Source organism: Corvus kubaryi, unplaced genomic scaffold (genome assembly GCF_017639235.1).
Source record: "Corvus kubaryi isolate FWS band 111438036 unplaced genomic scaffold, C.kubaryi_AGA036_p1.0 37396, whole genome shotgun sequence".
NCBI lineage: Eukaryota > Metazoa > Chordata > Aves > Passeriformes > Corvidae > Corvus > Corvus kubaryi.
Window position 1 is genome coordinate 23,099,746 of NW_024581135.1, and position 19,499 is coordinate 23,119,244.

Here is a 19,499-nt window from a genome sequence, read left to right on the forward strand (position 1 = left end):
TTTAAGAAATATTGTTCCCATTGCCTTAATCTAAAATGTACCTTCTTCTAGTAAGGAGACCGTTGCAGAAGCTTCTCCAAGTTTATTACGAACAACAATAGTGTATTCTCCGGCATCGTCGGCAAAAGTCATGGAAATTTCAAGTTTGCATTCCCCAGTTTCTTTTTTGTAACTCACTTTGTATCTATAGGAAAAATAAAAGTAAAAAGTCTGTAATTCTGGACAGGCTTTTTAGTGAATTTGCTTTTACTTATACAGTTAATGAGACACACTCCTAACTTGTACAGGGCACAAAAAGAGAAACTTTTGCAGGCAATTCTCACTGAATGAATCTACAGAGCAGTGTATGAAAAATAACCACGCTGAAACTAGAGTACTGGACAGCTTTCTTTTTGTTATCACTAAATAAATAGGATACAAACAACAGTCCTGAAATATGAGAGGTCTAGTTATCGCACAAAATATAATGGTATATTCTGCGTGCACACAGTTTGTCCTAATATGGATCATCATAGCATGATTATTTCAAGAATGCCACAAATGTGGGTTTTTTTCTCAGCTAGAAAGCATGTTGCTTTCTACAGACAACACTTAAATAGACAGAATGCAAACATTGCAAAGACAGACTAAAACAAATGCAAAACTTCCTGATTTGTTTATAAGGAAAAGTAGCATATCTCATTTTATAGTCTTTTGAATATTTATGTTTTAAAACTTAGCAGCCTTTTAAAGTCACACATTAAGACATGATCCTATAACTTTTACATTAAGAAAATAAAAATGTCACAGAAATCAGGGTATGTTTTCTGGCTCAACTTAAGTAAGGGAATCAAAATTATGACATTGCCAATTAAATATGCATAAAAATTATGTTAAGATAGTTTTTGTGCATTGTATTCAAAGTACCTGTAGCCAGTTGTTAGAGGAACTCCGCCTTTTTTCCAGTAGACATGTGGCTTTGGATTGCCCCCTACTTGGCATTCAAAAATAATGCTCCCACCTTCAATTAATTTATGCACCATGGGTTTTCTTATGAAGAAAGGAGGTACGGGTTCTCCCAATACTTCCTCTGCTGCAGCAGAGACATCTTCCATTACAATGTCCTTTGTCTCCACATAGCTGAAATAAGATTTCAGTGCAGGTAAGTGAGCTGATGTCTGAAGCTCTCATAAAACAGAATGCAAGAACCTAATGACTGCAGTAGGAGCAGTCTGTTTAGAAAAGGAAATTTACCGTTTCTCTTCTGTAACAGCCTTCTCAGAAATGGTTTCTCGAGTCTCAATTTCTTCAGTAACTACAAGGAAAATTCGATATAGTGGATTTTAAAATACCTTAATAGGCCTTAAACAATGACATAAAAAGAGTTGTAGAGTTGACATAAAAAGAGTAAGTAGTTGGCTCAGAGGGCTTGCTAACTCCACCAAGGAATCGAGTTAAGAGTTTCCCATTATCAGCCCATTATCAGCCTTTTCCTCATATTCTTACGGCCCGTTTACCTAATAACCCTGGAATACAACTCAAGCCATGAGTTTTAAATGTCTACAATACATTACAAGTAATAGACAGTTAACAAAATTATTAACTTCCTACAGTGACAAGAGGGACTGTCCTTGAGTTGCACCAAGGGAGGTTGACTTTGAATATTAGGAAACCTTTCACCAAAAAGGCTATCAAGGGTTATCAAGCATTGGAATAGGTTACCCAGGAGTCACCTAGGGCTAACTTTTAAATACCATTTCCACCCTGGAGGTATTTTAAAGACATGTAGATTTGGCGCTTATGGACGTGGTTTAGCAGTGTACTTGGCAGATTTGGGTTAATGGTTGAAATCAATGCTCTTAAGGTCTTTTCCAACTTAAACAATTATGTGATTCTATAAATATACTTACCTTTTACATGTAAGTGGCAAGAAGTACTGACACTCCCAGCCTTATTGGTAGCAGTGCAGGTAAATCTTCCACTGTCCTCTGCAAAGGCTTCACGAATCACAAGGCGAGCAAGCCCTGCTTTGAAAGTGATCTGAAAGTCCATCGAGCTCTCAATTTTGTAGTCTTCCCTGTACCATGTCACTGTAGGCTGAGGATGACCGGATATTTGGCACTCCAGAGTGACAGACTCACCTTCAGTCACAGTCTGATTTTTGAGGCCCTGTATGATAAAAAATAAGTATCACAGTCAGTATATATTTTCAATACTAAATATATATTTAAATATTTAAAACCTATTTGAATGGAAAATTTAATGTCTAGTTCAAAACAGTGATCTGTGAAGCAATGTATGCAGGAAAAGAAGAGGGGTATTTTCCAAAGGGAAGTATTTGAAACTGGATTTTAGGATCTCTGAACACTGCTGTTATTAACAAAATGAAAAAGTAGGTTCACACTTATGCAAATAGATCTACCTACTATGTGACATAATTGTGAAGAGTCACTACCATAAAAGACATCGAGAAGAGTTTGTATCTGAGATAAATTATATGGCTGAGTAAATCTAATACAAAGTTTAAAAAATTAAATAAAGCCAATTTTTAATGGTTAGGTATTCAGTGATAAAAGTTAGGAAACAGAATGGGTGAAAATCTAGTGTAACTCCCCTAAACTACATACAAATTACTTACTGAGACTAAGGTGGGTGGAGTAGCAGGGATTTCTGCAGGCACAGGAACTCTGGCAGTTTCTGTCACCTAGGTTGTTTAGAGAACAATTAATGAACAAAGTCAAGGACATAAACAGCATAATTTAAATAAGAAAATAAATCAGGGAATGTGGACTCTTGAAAGTAACAGGTAAATATTAGGTCCTTACAAGGATTTGTGTAAACCAATGAAAAGATAAAAGGCAGCAAAATGCTTTAAAAGTGGAAAATTGCAATAAGAAAACAGCAAAAAGGTGAGGCCATTCTATATTTTTAAGATGAAAGTCAGTCAGACAGAAATTTGCTTAAGAACATACCTTTGCTTCACCTTCTTTATGCAGCATCAAGTGTTCTGTCCGCACTGCTTCACTTTTAATCCTTGTCTCCTTTTTAGTCTCAACATCATAGTGACTCTTATACTTCTCAGCAGCTTCTCCAAAGGGAAACTGTGGAGGGGCGACTGGCTCTGCTTTTGTCCTGACTTCGTGAGGCTTTAGCTGAGGTGGTTTCACAGGCTTGGTGATCTTTTGCACAGGAGAAGTAGCTGATAACTCTTTCTCCAGAGTAGCCATGGCAGACCCAGCTATTGAAACCTAGGGAACAGAAGAGAAAGAGTTACATCTTTGTTGTTGTCTTATTTTCGAAGGAGAGAGTGCATTTCTTGAGCAGATTGCATATGGAGCAGTTGTTTCCTTAGTTACTTGGTTTTGACACTGCAAAAGCTATATGTGAAAATAAGAGTATTAGATTGCAGTAGTAGAATACCACAGATATAATACCCTTGTATTATTTTTGATCTAACATTTAAATATTTTCTTTTTCACTGCAGAATTTGATCTTTCAATGGTCAAGAAGCTCTTAAGTGTAGCACAAGAAATGTTCTCTCCATTTGCTCACTTGAAGCCTTAGATTTCCATTTAATCAGTCTAATATTGAAAGAAAGATTAGTAATAATTATATAACTTCCAGTGATTAAAATAACTGAAGAGATTTCAAAACCTTATTATAGGTGAAATGACTTCTAAAAAAATGCACAAATATTTAATAAAATATTTATGACAGTGTTTAATTATGTTTGGAGGAAAATAATTTTTAAATTCCAGGTGAAGAGAGAAAATATGCTTAAATGAGAAAATTAATTAACTGGGAAATTTTAATATTATGTAAAGGAGTCAAGCAGAAGAGTGGAAAGAATAACATTAAAAATGGATAGTGTCATATTACACAGTCAGTCTGGATTTTTTCTGTTTAAAAAACTAGCTTAGTATGTATTAATTAGCAAGGAAGAAAAGAGCAGTATGCAAGTGAACTGATACACATAATAAGATTAATGAAGGATACTTCTGCTCTTTAAAAAACATAACTTGCATGACAAATATGTACAATTTCACTATATGTCATGAAGTACTGAAGCTGCATCCTCAAACAGTTTATAAGATTAGTTAAATAACTAATAATAACAACAAATTCTATTTTAGCAATTTGTCTGTTTACAGCAGTATTCTTTATTAGTCAAACAAACCAACAAAAATAGCTGTAAGGAGTATACAACTCTTCCTCTTGGGGAAGGACCACACTGGAGTGTGTGAGGAAAAGCCAGATGGAATGGGTGACCTACTGGCTATTGAAAATGAGCATGTTCCTCTTGGATACAACTTCAGCTTACCTCATATGTATGATCTGGTTTAGGAACAGCAACTCTGGAGACCGTGAAGTGAGGACTTGCTGTGCGAGGTCGTGGGGGTTCAACATGAATTGTTTTCTCAATTTCTGTTGTTCTTTTTATCTAAACAAAGTAATGAAAAAGGTTGTTGAAAGTGATGCTGTTCTTTAAACTGAAACAGATTTCACTGGGACATAGATTCTGGAAAGAACATAATATAAAAAAGAGTCTAACCTCTTTTGATATATGAACTTCCTGCTTTTCAGGAGCTGAGATATGTTTCTCAGGAGGAACATAGACTGTTTTAACTTCTTTAGTGACAACATGACGTTCTGCTGGGGCCTCAGAAACATGGTCTGTTACAGTGTGCTCTTTATAACCATATTCCAAAGTTTTCTGCTTTACATAAGCTTCATCTGCTTGTTCTGGTTGCCAGGGTGATCGAACACGTGCCTGATCAACTGCTGCAACGACTGTAGCTACAGCTTCAGCCTTTTTCCCAGCTTGAGTCTACAAACAACATCAGCAGAATTTGTACACGTATTCCTAATTATATTGAAAACTTGCATATATGACAAATAGTTATAATGCTCAGTATATTCCAAAGAGAGGGTGTATGATTGTGTAAAAGTAATGACGAAAAGATCAAAAGTATGCACCTGTAAATACCCTTAAGAATCAGTAGATTCAAAACCATATATGTTCTCTAAGTGCTATCTCTGCACATTCAGAATATATCTATGCTTCTGTGTTTTATACATATCAATATTTGTCTGCAAGCCCAATTTTAATACTTTACAGTCACACTTGTGTCCACTCTTCTAAGAGTATACAGGTATGTAAACATGCACATAGTTTTAAAGTATGCTCATCAGCTCCATATAACTCTTGCAAATGTAAAAAATGCATCTAGCATCTGATGTAAATGTATTTACTGAGAAGCAGACCCATAAAAATTTTTACAGCAGGTATATCTCTTAATTCAGTGCTGATCTATTTTAAAGGATTTTTCAGAAGAAGGGAGACTGAGATGTCTGGTAATTTGGAAATAATGCTTTTGTATCAGGACTTGTGTTTGTTTCTAATAACTCATAAACACTATCAGCTTCTGTGTTATCGGGTCCAAACTTCTGCCCAGTCAGCCAACAGTAGATAATAGGGTGACTCCTACTAGTGTTTACTATTACTGTCATAACTGATGTGGATGTAGCAACAGAGCATATGATATGTATGCCTTGTAAATGGGAAAAAAACCCCTAATAGATCATTTCATATTGATTTTAAAATCATTATCAGCTTAAACTAAAATTACTTAGGTGAGGCCAAAATGTGATCATTTATAGAGATTTTGTTTTCTTATTAAAGTATTGTTTAGGTAACAGGGACCTCTTACTCAGTATCACTGTCAATTTCAAAGTAATTGTTTATACTGACTTGAATTTGGCCCTAAATTTACATCATCTAACAAGGGACTCAAATTGCTTAGCAGTCTGACTCCTCTGAGTGAGTTTTATATGCTTTGCTCATTTGCTTATATTTTATAGAGGTATTTTATGAATGTATTACACTGTAGATTTTAAATAACAGCTGTTGGCAACTATGCTATTCTTCCACACATAAGAGTTCCTGGCTGTATTGTAGATCTTTCCTACTGTGGCAGGCCTATGGGAACAAAGCAGTGCCAACAAGTGTCTGATGGTAATAAGTAACCAGGTGGACAGACCTAAATGGATGTTAAAGTTTGTGTTGAACAAAGAACAATTCAAACCTCAATAAAGAGAAGTTGTTTCATCTGACAACCACACAGTTACAAGGAATCATTGGGTAGAAAAAAGATTTCAGACTCAGAAATTTGAACAATAAACATTACTTAAAAGCCATTGATAGAGAGGAGACTGTCACAGAGAAATCAGACTACGGCCTAAAGTGTGACATTTCCTAGCAGGATGGAATATAAACCTCACCTCCTCAGCACTAGAAACTTAATCATACTGACTCTTACTTGACAATCAACCCACTTAATGGGTATGTTTTCAGGAATTCGAGACCATTCTGTTTTACCAAAGTAATTCTTAAAAGGTGAGGTTTGCAGACAAACCAAATTGTAATCATGTATTGGCTGTCATTTCTTCTCCAGTTCTGGACACTGTGACTGGTGCTTTTGTTTTAGCAATGGTCAATTATTTTTAGAACTAGAGTAGTTTTCTCAGCTTTCTTTTTAATCTGTTTTTTATAGCAGAAATAGAAGCTTCAGTTGCATTCAGTCATGAAAGATACTTGAACAATGAGAAAACATTTTGAAATGGGAACAGGGAAGGAGAATTGAGGGTTAGATCCTTGTGCACTGCACACATCTCTGTGTTATCTGTATACTGATAAGTACTGTTATACCCTCGCACCTATTTAAATAAAAGTAATTATTTAAAAGAAATAAAGTTAAAATGCATTTCAGGAGTCAGTCAGTCCATTCCAAACATCAGTCAGAAGATAATTATAAGCATCCTGTTAATGGAAACAAGAGAAGAAAATCAAGGTGAAATAATTTAGTCTAATTAGCATTAGGTCTCAAAGTTTGTAAGTGCGATTATCTTACAAAAAATGAGCTGGAAATGCAGAGTTAGCTCTTTTTGAGGAAAACATGAAGTTTGTAAAGAAGAAAGGATAAAACCCAAGTATGGTTATAACAGTGCTATTCACCTTTTCATGTGTTATGCTCACTTGTTCTTGTTTGGTGGCAACTCTTTCTTTACTTTTCGATATTATGACCGGTGGTTTAGGTTTATCAGTAGTAATTACTACCTTAGGTACAGAAGGTTTCATATCTTCCTTTCTTATCTATTTTTTATGGTAAAGAAAAACAATAGTAATTGATTATGCCTGTTGTCAAGATTACACAACTTTTTTGGAAAGCAGGATAATGTTTCTAAATGTATATCAAGAAGAGAGAGAGAGAAACGTCTTCAGACTTTGTACTCAAGTTATAGCCCATCTTATATGCTGAGAGAAGTTCATGCAAAGTCATTAATATATTGCATTAATTTTTATGTGAATGAGAGAAGAATCTTTGTACTTCCTAGTTTGTGATAGATCATTATGTTTTGTAGAATCCGTTTGTGCAGAAATTAGTATTATTGACTTAATAGCTATCCCCATCCGTTGAGTGGCTCCACAATATGGTCTAACAGATGTATTCAACCTTCTCACAAATTTGAATTTCATTAAATAAAACTCCACACTACATATCATACCATGAAAAATAACCTTTAAAATTTATATTCAGAAATCTACCTCCATAGATGAATTTGTCATTAAGCATCAGATGAAATTCTGTGTACCGTGGCAATAAAAGCCTTAATGATCAAAGGATCTGTAAGAAGGGCAGCTGTACTCCTCTGCAGACAGAGCTGCTATGAGGTCAGGAGAACTGGACCTGCAGAGATTTTTGTCTGGAATACCTTGTTTAAGTTTTTGTTTAGTAATCTTCTCTTTGTAAAGAAGGACAGTAAAGTTATGTAACAGATTTTGTAAACCAGAGTGTCACAACGAACTAAACATTGTAACATTTATTTACCTGTTCATGAGCAATGTGCACTTGCTCATGTCTGGTAGATATTTCTTCTCTAGCTCTTGTTATTCTTTCTTGTTCTTTGGCTTTGTCTGTGGCAATTATTACTTTGGGTACTGGAGTTTTCTCTGGTTCTTTTCTCACCTGGACATTTACAAATAAAGAACTTTAAATTATATTTTATTTTAAAACATAAGGTATGGGATTTTCAATATATTTGGAAAAGAGCATAGAAATTAGAGGGAGCAAAGATGTCAAACTGTATTTTGAAACCATCTGGTCTGGAAACAATAACAAAAGCACGATGGACTTTTTTATAAAACATTTAACATAAAAATAATAAAACATTCTGCAAATGCTTGATACTTAAAGCAGTACTAAAAAAAGATTGGCTCAGAGAAAAACTGTCCTGCATTATAATCACTCTGAGAAAGTGTAGTATATTAAAAATAAGTTTTAGGAAACTCTCAGTTTGAAAAGATTTCAAATGCCAAGTTCAGATTAATGCCCAGGTGGATTTCAGTTTCTCAGTGCTTTAAAGAGAGGTTACATTTTCTTCTTCATGCATTTCTACTATAATGCAAATGTAGCATTCTCTATAAAAGCTGGTCTTCCCTTAAATCACATTTTTCTGATAAAACACCTGCTAAAATAATCTGAATTCAAATCACTCATCGGTGTTTTCAAAACTGATTTCAATGCAGAATGAGTTTTTCCTTCTTTTCTCTGACCCACTGTGCTGCCAACAAACAAAGCAAGTTACAAGTGGTAAGCTTAGAGACAAAATCTGAAACACCCCCCCCCATAACAAAATATAAGAGATAGTTTCTACTAATTCTTTAAATGATCAAGAATACTATCTAGTAAATTACTATATAATATATGAAAAAAAAAAGAGGTTTGTCTAGGTTAATGTTTTGCACCTTCATCTATCACATTCTTAGGTATAAATAATGGAAGTGAAATCAAAAAGAAAAGACAGTAATCCAAGATAAGTGACAGGAAAATGATAGCACTGTAAACTGGAAGAGCGAACATGCATAAAAGGAACAAATAATAACAGTTGTCTTGTTCATAGGCTTGTCTTTTGTATGAGATATCAGATTTTTGAACAAGGTTGGGCATAAAAATCAGAGGTAAAATCTCTATTCACCTTTTCAGGAGAGATGTGCCGTTGTTCTTGTGAAGTGACAATTCCTTCTCTAGTTCTTGATATCATAGTTTGTTTTGTGGCTTTATCACTGGTAACTACTACCATTGCCTCCTTTTTCATCTGATTTTTATAGCAACAAACAAAAAAAACCAAAGCCTTAAAATTCATTTTGAAAAATTGATCATCAAAATAAGAGGAGAAGGAAAAACAAGAGAGAAGAGAGGAAAAATACTAAAGGAGAATTATTTTTTTCCTACTGGGGAAATTATAAATGAGATATTAGAGAAAAAAATTCATCATTGTAAGAATAACGTTAGAGAATAAATAAGAAGAAAGAATAGAGGATCACTTTTAGAGAAAGCATCCTTAAACTTAAAAAGAGTAATTAGTTCAATCCTGTTATGATGGAATGCAATTGTGTAAGTGAGCCTGAGCATTCCTTTGCAGTCTAGGTGTTCTAGATGAGTATGCATGCTTTTGCAGTGCACTGGGTCATATTTTGTTAATTCTTCACAGTGAATCATGCCTTGTTTGCATGTTGGATGAAGGGATAAAGGGAAATCATAGAATGTCTGTGCGCTGTTTCTACCTGCTCGTGAACAGGCTGAACGTGGACTGCAGTCATTGCTGTCCTTTTAGCAGTTTGCTCCACAACACCTGGAGCTGGTTCTCTCACCATGGCTTGATCCACAGCAGCAACCACAGTAGCAATAGCTGCTGTTTTTTCACTGTCCTTTCTCACCTATATTAGTCACATCAAAAGACATTTTTTCATGTTTTGCGTACATTCAGAAGAAGCACAAACAAGTACAGAGACAGAATGTTGCAAAGAAGCATTTCCATATCTGCGGCAGAACTCTCTCAACAGCAGATGCACATGTGTTTTTACACACAGCCTCTCAGACTCCATTTAGCAGATCTATCCAGCTGTGGTGAGACCCCACATAAAGCAAACCCAGTGTTTTTTCCAGAAATAGACTTTACCTCTCTAGCACCAGTGACCACCTCGCCAGCAGTAGCACCAGTAACAGTAACTTGCTCTTGGACCCCGTATCTCCCCTCCCATCTTTCTTCAGTCACTTGGGTAGTGCTTGTAGATACTCTTGTTTCCTTCATCTGAGATTCCATGGTTGCAGTATATCCTTCCTGCTTCCAAGGAGGAAGGACATCAGCCCCAGCTGTTGTCACTACATGTGGTTTACGGATTGGAGATGGAGATTTCACTGGTCTAATAGGTGAGGTGGAGATTCTGCCAGCAGGAGAAACTGACCTATTGAAAAAATTAGAGTATTAATATCATTAATCTACTGCCACAGAGTGATAACTGTGTAAACACCTTCAGCCTGAATGTGAACTCACTCCCCATTTAGGATATCTTCAGTAAGGTGTAGTTGGATTTCAAGAAAAGTTTTTGAGAGGTTCTACTTGTAAATTACGCTAACTTGTTTTTAACATTATGCCTAATGCGTGTTTTTGTCATCCTCATAACTGTAACCTATCTTTGTAGTAGCTTAGTTTCCAAAAAGAAATAAGAGCAAGTGGTAAAAGAAATTTCACTCAACCAAATATATTTGAAATATATTTGAAATTGATTTTGCATTTGCTCTATCCTGATTCTCCTAATAGGAATAACATAAAAGGCTCACAGGCTGTAAATACTACATAATACATTCATGGTCCAGTTTCTGTAGAGAGACAAAATAATAATTGTAAACAATCTTTATAAAAATGTCATGTGGCAACCACCTAGCAAAACAACTGGATGTACTCCTGTACTACATCTTATTTCCATGTATCACTCATATATGTACTCATAATCCAGGCAAGTTTATCAGTGCCTGTATTTCTCCCCACACTTATATTTACAAATCTCAGACACAATAATCCACTTGACAAGTGCTAGTTTCTAAATTTTGATATTCCAAAAATTCAATCCTAATCCTAGCAGACAGTTTTAAAGCATTTTCCAAAATTCTTAAACAGATTTTCTAACTTAGAATTTCTTTGAGTGGAATTTTGTGGGCTGTATTTCCAAGAGAACATTAGGAAATAGCAGCAGTAGGGGGCAGCATCATCATAGTAATTTTAAGATTTATTTTTTTCTAATGTCTTGTATGCTGAAAAGGGGTCTACTAGCAAGGGAGGATAAACTTCTAGTTCCATATGTACTCTAGATGGCACTATTGAATTCTTTTTTCATGTATGCGGTTTGTTAGTTACTGCTTGTTGCTATCCGTCTGTTTATTCCTGTCCTTGCAAGTTATTCTCATGGGGCAAAATTCACCAGCACAGCCAGCTCTGGCAACTTAAATGGGACTCTTCTGAGCACTCAGCTTGGAGACATTCCTTCCATGATGTTTGTACTTCAGGATACTGAAACTGCAGGATTTTCAAAACTCTTCATTTTACCTGCCCCTCAGCACAGACCTCATGGGGTCTCCCGTACCATGAGCCTTGCTCTTCAAATCACTCACTTTACCTCTCTAGAGCCTCTACGCAGCAGAGCTAAACTTCATTTTTCCATAGGCACATTTAGCTTGCCTACCTTCAAAACATTGTTTCTGTAGTTATTACCAGCACACACAGAACATGAGCCAATTTTTTTAAAATATCCTTTTGTTCTGTTTGCCACTCATCAGTGTCATTGCTCTTTTCTCTGTTCATCTAAAATAATCGAGGGCCAACTGCTCTACTGTTTTCGTCTCTTTCATCATGAAATGGAGCTGCAAGTGCTGCTTTGGCTCCATGTAGAGCAGTCAAATGGGATTTTCTACAATAGGGGATAGAAGTCTACATAGGAGGCATGCACTTCTATAGCAGTGGCAAATATAGAACATTACAGCTCGCCATCAAAATAGACCCAGTCAGTAATAGGTCTGTGCATTCTTTCATTATGTACCATGCTCTCATTCTGCAGCATTACTGCTGTATATGAAAATGACTCCAAAACCAGTATTGCCTGGAAGAATAGTAATTTTACCTTACTGGTGAGGGTGTTGGTGCTCTGACGTGTCTTACGGGCGATGGTGACTGTCTAACGGGTGATGGTGATTGCTGTCGTGCCATTTGTGCTTTTGCAGCAGTTGTTGGGGTTGGTGATTTTGATGTAGGTCTAGGAGGCATTCGTGGAGGTGCCTTGTGTGGGAGCTGTTGGGTGGTTGCACCTTCTACAATCATTTCAACGCTTGTAAGTGATCTGGCATCAAAGTGGGCTTCAGTCTTCTACAATGAAAAGCAAGAAAAAGAAAACTAGGGTGAGATACTGTAGAAGTAACCCTCCACACTTTAGCCATACCTGCTTTGTTTTTGAAAATTATACCTTTTCAATTCTGGCTTGTCTTGTTTGTGAAATCTGAGCAGTCGAAACAATTGTCTTCGTCTTTTTAGCAGGAACGGCTTCTTCCTCGCCTTTTGAAAGAGAAAACGTGGTCAAAAGAATTGGATATGGCAACAATCATATATCAACAGTTGGAGAAAAAAGTGAATGGTCAACTTCAATTATATAAAAATCTGTATACACAACTGAAAAATAATAATAAATAAAAAAAATAATAAAAATAAATAAAAATGAGCAACCATCTGTTTTGCCTTCAATATCTACAGACAGGTAATTGTGAAAACAGTTGAAGCAATATTACTGCATTACCAAGTCATTAGAAAAAAATTCAAAGCAAAATAAAATACATTCATTGTAGATTCTTCATATCAGTCCTGGATCTAAAATGATTACAGCATCTCTAAGCCTGACTGAGGTGAAACCCAAGCAAGACTGCTCTGGGTAGCATGATTCCCTGCTAAAATTCTCTGTCTTCATCCTTACCAGCCTCATTTGCAAGACCATGTACAGTTATGCAGTCTAATGTATCTATTCTGTCAAAGCCAGCTTACAAATAAAACTTTGAGAGATTTACAGACCAAAATGAGAACTCAAGGTATCCCATACTTCTTTCCATCAATTATATCCTCCACTTAAAGAAGACCCATTCTGGAGAAAAAGTCCTTTTAATTCTCAGACAAAAATCTTACGCAATTTTCATCAAAGACATTGTTTTTTTTAGAGCAAGTTAATAACTCTTGAGAAAGAAGTTATAAATTAACTTGTTGATATAACTGGAATGAAGTGGGGCATATTGCACCACTACAATTAATGCTCTGATTTTCATGGCCTGCAACTTTAGCTCTATTACCTTGAATTAGCAATTCAGCTGTTGAAGTAGCACGTCCCACATTATTTGTGGCGTTTACGGAATAGGTGCCGGAGTCTTCAGGATATGCTTCTGCAATTATTAAGCTGTAAAGGTCTCCTTCTTGTACAATTTTAAAATCGGGGGAACTTTTGATTTCTACTCCATCCCGATAGAACTTCACCACAGGTGTAGGGATTCCAGTCACTCTCACGTCAAGTCGAACTTGACTTCCTTGTCTTGCAGTCATGCTCTGTAGTCGTTGTGAGAAGTTTGGTGGCGCTGTTCCAGCTGCATTTTTATTGAAGAAGTAAATAGAAAAACAATGGTATCTGTTAAAAAGAACTGCAAATAACTAGAAACTTTCATTACTAGAAGTGCATGAGGTCTATTTCTTCTTCACATGCTACTGATAGTACCTTCTGAAATATTCAAAACATTAGGAGTTGATATGCCAAAATGCAAACACCCTTAGCTTTATTCAAGAATTTAAAATTTCTGATATTTCTGATTATACCTATGATTGCAAATGTTTCTAGAATTACAGATACAGTATTTGTAACCATAGGCATTAAGTATAGTCTCTCGGTATGGCCCTTTATGTGGCTTATTCTGTTAAATATAATTTATACCATTAGATATCATTAATGGCTCCATCCTGCAGAACTTTATCCTTTCTTTTACAAGCAATTTCAATGCAGCCAGTAGGACAGACCACAGGAGCAGAGGTATAAGGACTGAGCCAGAAGCTTGTAATTATGAATAAGGGTTTGTGAGATCAAGATCAAACTTTATACAGTTAAAATATAAAGGACACCGTTAGACGTTACTGGTGAGAACACATGCTGAATCCTAGACTGCTTTAGGAAAAGGAATGAGGTTTGCCATTTTTTTGCTGATCACGTACTTAAAATTGGAACTGTTTGATTATGTGTTACTCTTCTATCTCTCACACTGCTAGCAGGCAGAGGTGCCTTTCTTTAGCTGCTTTGTACCTGTCACAAGTAGTTCAGCAGTACTAGTCGCTTGCCCAGATCCATTGGTGGCTTGGACAGTGTATCTTCCGCTGTTGGCTTCTGTCACGGCGGGGATCACCAGTTTAGCGCGGCCATCACTAAACGAGATCTGCACACCGGGCAGGGTTGCAGCAGAGAGAACCTGGCCATCCCGATACCAGTTCACCTCAGGAACTGGGAAACCTACAGAGAAATGGGGATAAATGGAGGTTAAGACATTATGAAATGCCAGATATAAAAAATTACCAGAACACACACTCAGGTGTGCACAGTTACAGTGGAGCATAATGCCATAGGCATGGCTATATGTTCAGTGGCAAAGGAATTTCTTTTTAGAAAGGTCTCTAAAATGCACAGAGCAATAGGACAGCTGCACTGGCTCCTGTATTTAGGAAATCACTTGAATAATGAGAGGACTGTAGTGTTTGGCAACCCTATTAAGAAATAGATGTTCATTAAAATCATGAGGGGGATGATTTAATTCATGTGCAGTATTTTTAAAACTTATTTTCTATTATGTAAGTAGGATTTGTTATTGCTAGAATATTTATCCAGTCCAATAGTCTGGAGATAATGTAAAGATCAGTACTTCCAACCAAATGAAGCATTTGTTCTAACACTACCATGGTTTTAGAAAATGAAGTGACAGAAAAAGTGACTGCTGTAGACATTAAAATCAAATGCTAGCAAAGTTTTGGGGGTTTTAATTTCTCTTTCTGGAACTTTTTGAGTTTGATCAACAGCAGTCATCTGGAATCAACTTGTTGTTCAAATACATAATTCTTTTGTTGCCAGGGTCATGAACAAGAGTCTTCTGGTCAGAAAAATTTCAATTGTACCTACAGCTAATTCTTGGATTCAAATGGTGATTTTAGATTCCCTGTAGAAATTCTCTTCCCAGTGTTCTACTCAGCCAAATTTATTGAGCAACTTAAATCCATTTGATGAACAAGTAAACTTCTTATATGAGCCACATTCTCACATAAGGAGAACACGTAATTTAAGGAGATGGTTCCAGCTCAAAATCTTTTTCATAGTCCTAGAACATAAATTCTTAGAAATTAAAATCCCTGCAAATTCACTTCATGTACATATCCACTCAACCCAAATCATCAGTTGTGCTGCACAGGGGCTCAGGACTGAGATCTGAGACTGCATTTACAGATGAATTAATTTTCCCAGTTCTAATCTCTGTGGTTTGGAAAACCCCAGGTGCACAGAATTCTGCTTCCTTTCTAGGGTATCCTGCCTATAAACCAAATAAATTATTAAGGATTTTAATGTACCAGGAAAATGATGGTGTGAGACTAAAGTGAAAGAGAAGCTGTGATATGTAGATTGAAGCTTTTACTGGTTGACTGCAGTCCCACCAGACTTGGTTAGGAAAGCTTAAAATCTTACTCACAGTAAAGCACTGGTATTAAGAGAACTGTAAAACAGAAACTCGCACACACAGAATGTGGACAGTTTTAGGGAGGATGAGAAATCAAAAGGGTAAAAGAACATTTAAGCATTGGAACTTTCACAGATGGAAGTTATCAAAGAGTCCTGATGGGATAGTATAATTCAGTTTTGTGCTATTGGTGTAGGGCAACTTAGGCATTATCATCATAAACATAGAGTATATAGCAGACCCCAGTGATTTCATTCAGAGCTATGTGTCCTCAATATTTGTGAAAATTAGTTTAAAATTGTTTTAAGCAAGGAAACCTCCCAGAAACATGTCCTCAATAGTGAATTTCTTGAAACATTGTCAAAAGTTCTATTTTCTTGTGGTGGTATTATATGATGATTAGAAAACATGGGAGTTTCTGTGGCAGGTTGAAAAAGGTCTGCATTTTCAAAATGGAGTCTGTTTTGATGTCTCAAACTGCTGTGTACAAGGGATCCAAAGCTAGAAACCATTTTAGAAATCTGAGCCCAAGTTTATATCAAAAATTCGAGTCCATAAATTTACTAGCACTCCCATGTGCCAGAGCTAGGTAAGATCTAACTCAGGATAAAGATATATGTGCCTGGTCTGTATGGAGTAGGGGTTTACTTCGACATGTCCCAAATGACACTATGATTTATCTATTAATTATTAGGACAATCTCTTTTCATTTTAAAACTGTCCTTGAGGTTTTTTGAACTTTAATGCCAAAAAGAAGAAAATTGACCAGACGTGCCTCAGATTCACCTCTTCAGTAATTGAATTCAATAAGATTCTCCTCACAATGATGTGAGAGGGACTGCCAGCTTGTGTATGATCTGTGTGCTGCTTTCAGAAGTGAGCACTATTTAAGGGCTGTCTTGCACTGGGTAATACCCTTAAATATCAGTTCAATAAAGGGTACAGGTCAGTTCTTTATGAAAAAAATCAAACTTGATCAGCACTGTGGAGACATGAGCACTGGCACAGTTCTAATGCCAGCAACACTTCTGACTTTCTTGTCTCATGACTCCTCAGTCACTGGTGACCCAGTAGGACTCCCCCTGTGACGATGTCGTGGCTGCTCTGGCGTTCACTGCTTTTAATAACAGGGTTTGTGTGTTCTGTGCTTTCTGGTACATGCTGGGTATACTCATCTGATATCAACCCTATGTAATGTGACACTTAATTCACAGTCTAATACAACAGCACAATTAATTTGTTCTAGTTTACACACAGCAAAATTGCATCTCAGGTGGTTGCTAAGCTCTTCTTGATACCCTTAGATTAACTGAGCTCTTCACATTTGAACTGTAGCTCTGTATTAATAGTTGAATTATATAAAAGAGCAGTGTTATTAGAGATAGAGAAAAATTCTGAATTTCAAATGGACAATAATTCATGGCAGATAGAAAGGGCAAACATTACAGCAGGATAAAGCTGTGTAGTCCTTTATTTATGCAATTTGTTACAGTAAAAACCTATCCTGTTTTTTATGCTGTAGAAAAACTAAATGCCAAGCCACTGTCAGATCTTTCAAGCTTGCTGGATGTTTGTAGGGCAGGAAAGAGATACCAGAATCTCACAGTGTGAAAAAAAACCCAACAAGAGGTTGACTCACAAGATATTTGAGACTAACATACAAATATGGCATATGCTATTAGAAAAACTGCTGCGTCTTCACTCAGTAAGAAATCAAGTTCCTCTCACAAGTACTCCATAATATCACACAAATGAAATTAGCCAAAATCACACATTGAATAATAATATTAGCATCCTAACTTTTTCTGATGATATATTTAAGTATTCATAATAATAATAAGTATTGCAAACATCAGTGGAAAAAAATTTCACAGAAAATTTACAGTGCAGAAGAAAGAAGAGAAAATCAGGGCAATTAACTGAAGAGTAAGGGCCAAATAATAGAATATGGCATGAAAAAATGTCATGGATGCAAACTGCAGGACATGTTCAAACACCTTGGGTGAGCCAGTGTTATGCAAAGGGAGCAAGGGATGAAATACATGGACCATAGATGTCAGAGATCTTTACAGTTGCACAGATCATGTGTTTGCACCTGTCACAGAGAATCTGAGAAGTGCTTTATGGTATGTGGACCATCACATTGCTAATGCCTGTAAGACAATATAATTCCACCAGCAGGAACATATGCCATTTCCCCTTAGTCACTGCTGAGGTTAGAGATACTCTTAGAACAGGGTGTTGGGTCTCTGGTAACATTATCTCAGGGGTTTGCATGGTGTTTTTCACAAGATAGGGTGTTTGTAGACTGGAGAAATCAAGCATCCTTTAAATTGCTTGGCATCTTTAAATTGCATAGCCAACATAAATTGTATTAATCCAGCCTGATGTTACCATCAGGATCACCAGATACATCTATTATTTAGCATACTAGGGTTTTCTACCCTCTTCAGTGGCCAGGTGGGCCTACATTTTGTGCTTTTAATCCCTCTCCTAGAACTCTGGAATTATTAAATTTAAGGGCACAGAAATACATTTTAGCTAGAGTAAAGCTTAGCAAAAGGTCTTGGAAGAGCTAGCATAAACCCTGCTTTTTGCACCCTGACTTTTAATTCTGTCCAGTCATCATCCAAATGGGATTATTCTTTCTGCAGGCACATGAAGTTCCCTCATGAGCACAGTGTGTATTTTTACATATATACATTTAAAGGTATTTCACTCCAGTTTTGATGGTTCTAACATACATGAGAGTCAGACACCAGGGGCATGGCAGGACAATTGGCTACTGCTTGGACAGCCGTGTAAGTTTATACAGTATGTTTGTGGATATTTGACAGCACCTCACAGTGCTGATCAGCACTGCGTGATATGGATACATATGCATGTTTCAGAACTCATTTTACCCATTCATATCAGATTATGATCTATGAAAAGTGTCATCATTTTTCATTAGAAAAGAAATGAGTGATAAACAATAGCAAATCTTGGAAGAATGAATCAAAATCTTACCACTAATATGAGCCTCAAAGGTTGCGGCACTACCCTCCAGTGCCACAACACTTTGTAATGGCTGTGTAAATGTTGGTGCTTTTGTCGTCATCTTTACAGGCACTCTGCAAGCAAAAAAAGCCCATAATTAGTTATCAATGGTGGAAATGTTATTATATGCACACACTTCTTGCAAGATTTTAAGAATATTTGTAGTTATTCTCTGAAAAATCTACTCTTCTCAGTTTTAAATCGGAATGACCTGGCAAAATGTAAAGACTGTGGGTTTTGACAAAGTTGTAAAGCAAATTACTCTTGGAGCATGCTTGGCTGAGTTGGATGGAAAACCTTTATATTTAGCAGAGCTGTGCTTTGGCATTGCAAGTATGCAGCAGGAGACAAAATTCTGCTTGACTCACTGTGTGACCTTCCACAGGTCATTTGGCCTGCCTCTCTTTGTCTATTAACTTTTTTATCTTATGAGAAAGTAATTTCCTTGTATAATTTTTTAAAATATTTTGCTGGTGCAAAATATTTGCATTCTGCAATGAGAAGACAACTCATAACTAAGACACTAAGTTGCAATTTAAAAAAACGTGAAGGTCTGCAATGTATTTAGCTTAATGATTAACCAAATGCCAAGAGACTGTTTTAAAAGCACCCTGTAAGTAGTGAATAATTTCACTTTACAGAAGCATATTGGTATTAAAGATGCAAATAAAATTCCCCTCTTTCTTAGAGAGTATCTCAGTGGAATTTTGAATATGGGAAGCCAGCCACCTTCGAAATGTGAGCTAGGATATAAGGTAGCCACTGATGATGGCTTGAACAACTGCAAAGCCATGTGAAATCTGAAGAAAGTTTGCTTTCTCTTGCTATGCCACAAGATCCTACTTTGAAATA

The 19,499-nt window shown here is 36.3% G+C and overlaps 1 protein-coding gene across 8 annotated transcripts in view; it reads right to left on the minus strand.

Moving 5' to 3' along the window:
* The window catches only part of TTN (titin), a 236,790-nt gene that overhangs the window by 215,901 nt on the left and 1,390 nt on the right, over window positions 1-19,499 (minus strand). For all 8 annotated transcript variants that reach the window (XM_042040505.1, XM_042040513.1, XM_042040510.1 and 5 more), the window contains exons 2-19: window positions 18,618-18,721; window positions 14,195-14,398; window positions 13,203-13,490; window positions 12,335-12,423; window positions 11,996-12,237; window positions 10,000-10,285; window positions 9,605-9,757; window positions 9,016-9,135; window positions 7,869-8,006; window positions 6,995-7,132; window positions 4,532-4,807; window positions 4,301-4,420; window positions 2,952-3,227; window positions 2,618-2,683; window positions 1,890-2,148; window positions 1,234-1,294; window positions 907-1,119; window positions 42-184 (exon numbers count right to left, since the gene is read on the minus strand). In XM_042040505.1, the coding sequence (XP_041896439.1) occupies window positions 42-184; window positions 907-1,119; window positions 1,234-1,294; window positions 1,890-2,148; window positions 2,618-2,683; window positions 2,952-3,227; window positions 4,301-4,420; window positions 4,532-4,807; window positions 6,995-7,132; window positions 7,869-8,006; window positions 9,016-9,135; window positions 9,605-9,757; window positions 10,000-10,285; window positions 11,996-12,237; window positions 12,335-12,423; window positions 13,203-13,490; window positions 14,195-14,398; window positions 18,618-18,708 (3,163 nt within the window). In that variant the 5' untranslated portion in view covers window positions 18,709-18,721. The remainder of the gene's footprint in view (window positions 1-41; window positions 185-906; window positions 1,120-1,233; window positions 1,295-1,889; window positions 2,149-2,617; window positions 2,684-2,951; window positions 3,228-4,300; window positions 4,421-4,531; window positions 4,808-6,994; window positions 7,133-7,868; window positions 8,007-9,015; window positions 9,136-9,604; window positions 9,758-9,999; window positions 10,286-11,995; window positions 12,238-12,334; window positions 12,424-13,202; window positions 13,491-14,194; window positions 14,399-18,617; window positions 18,722-19,499) is intronic.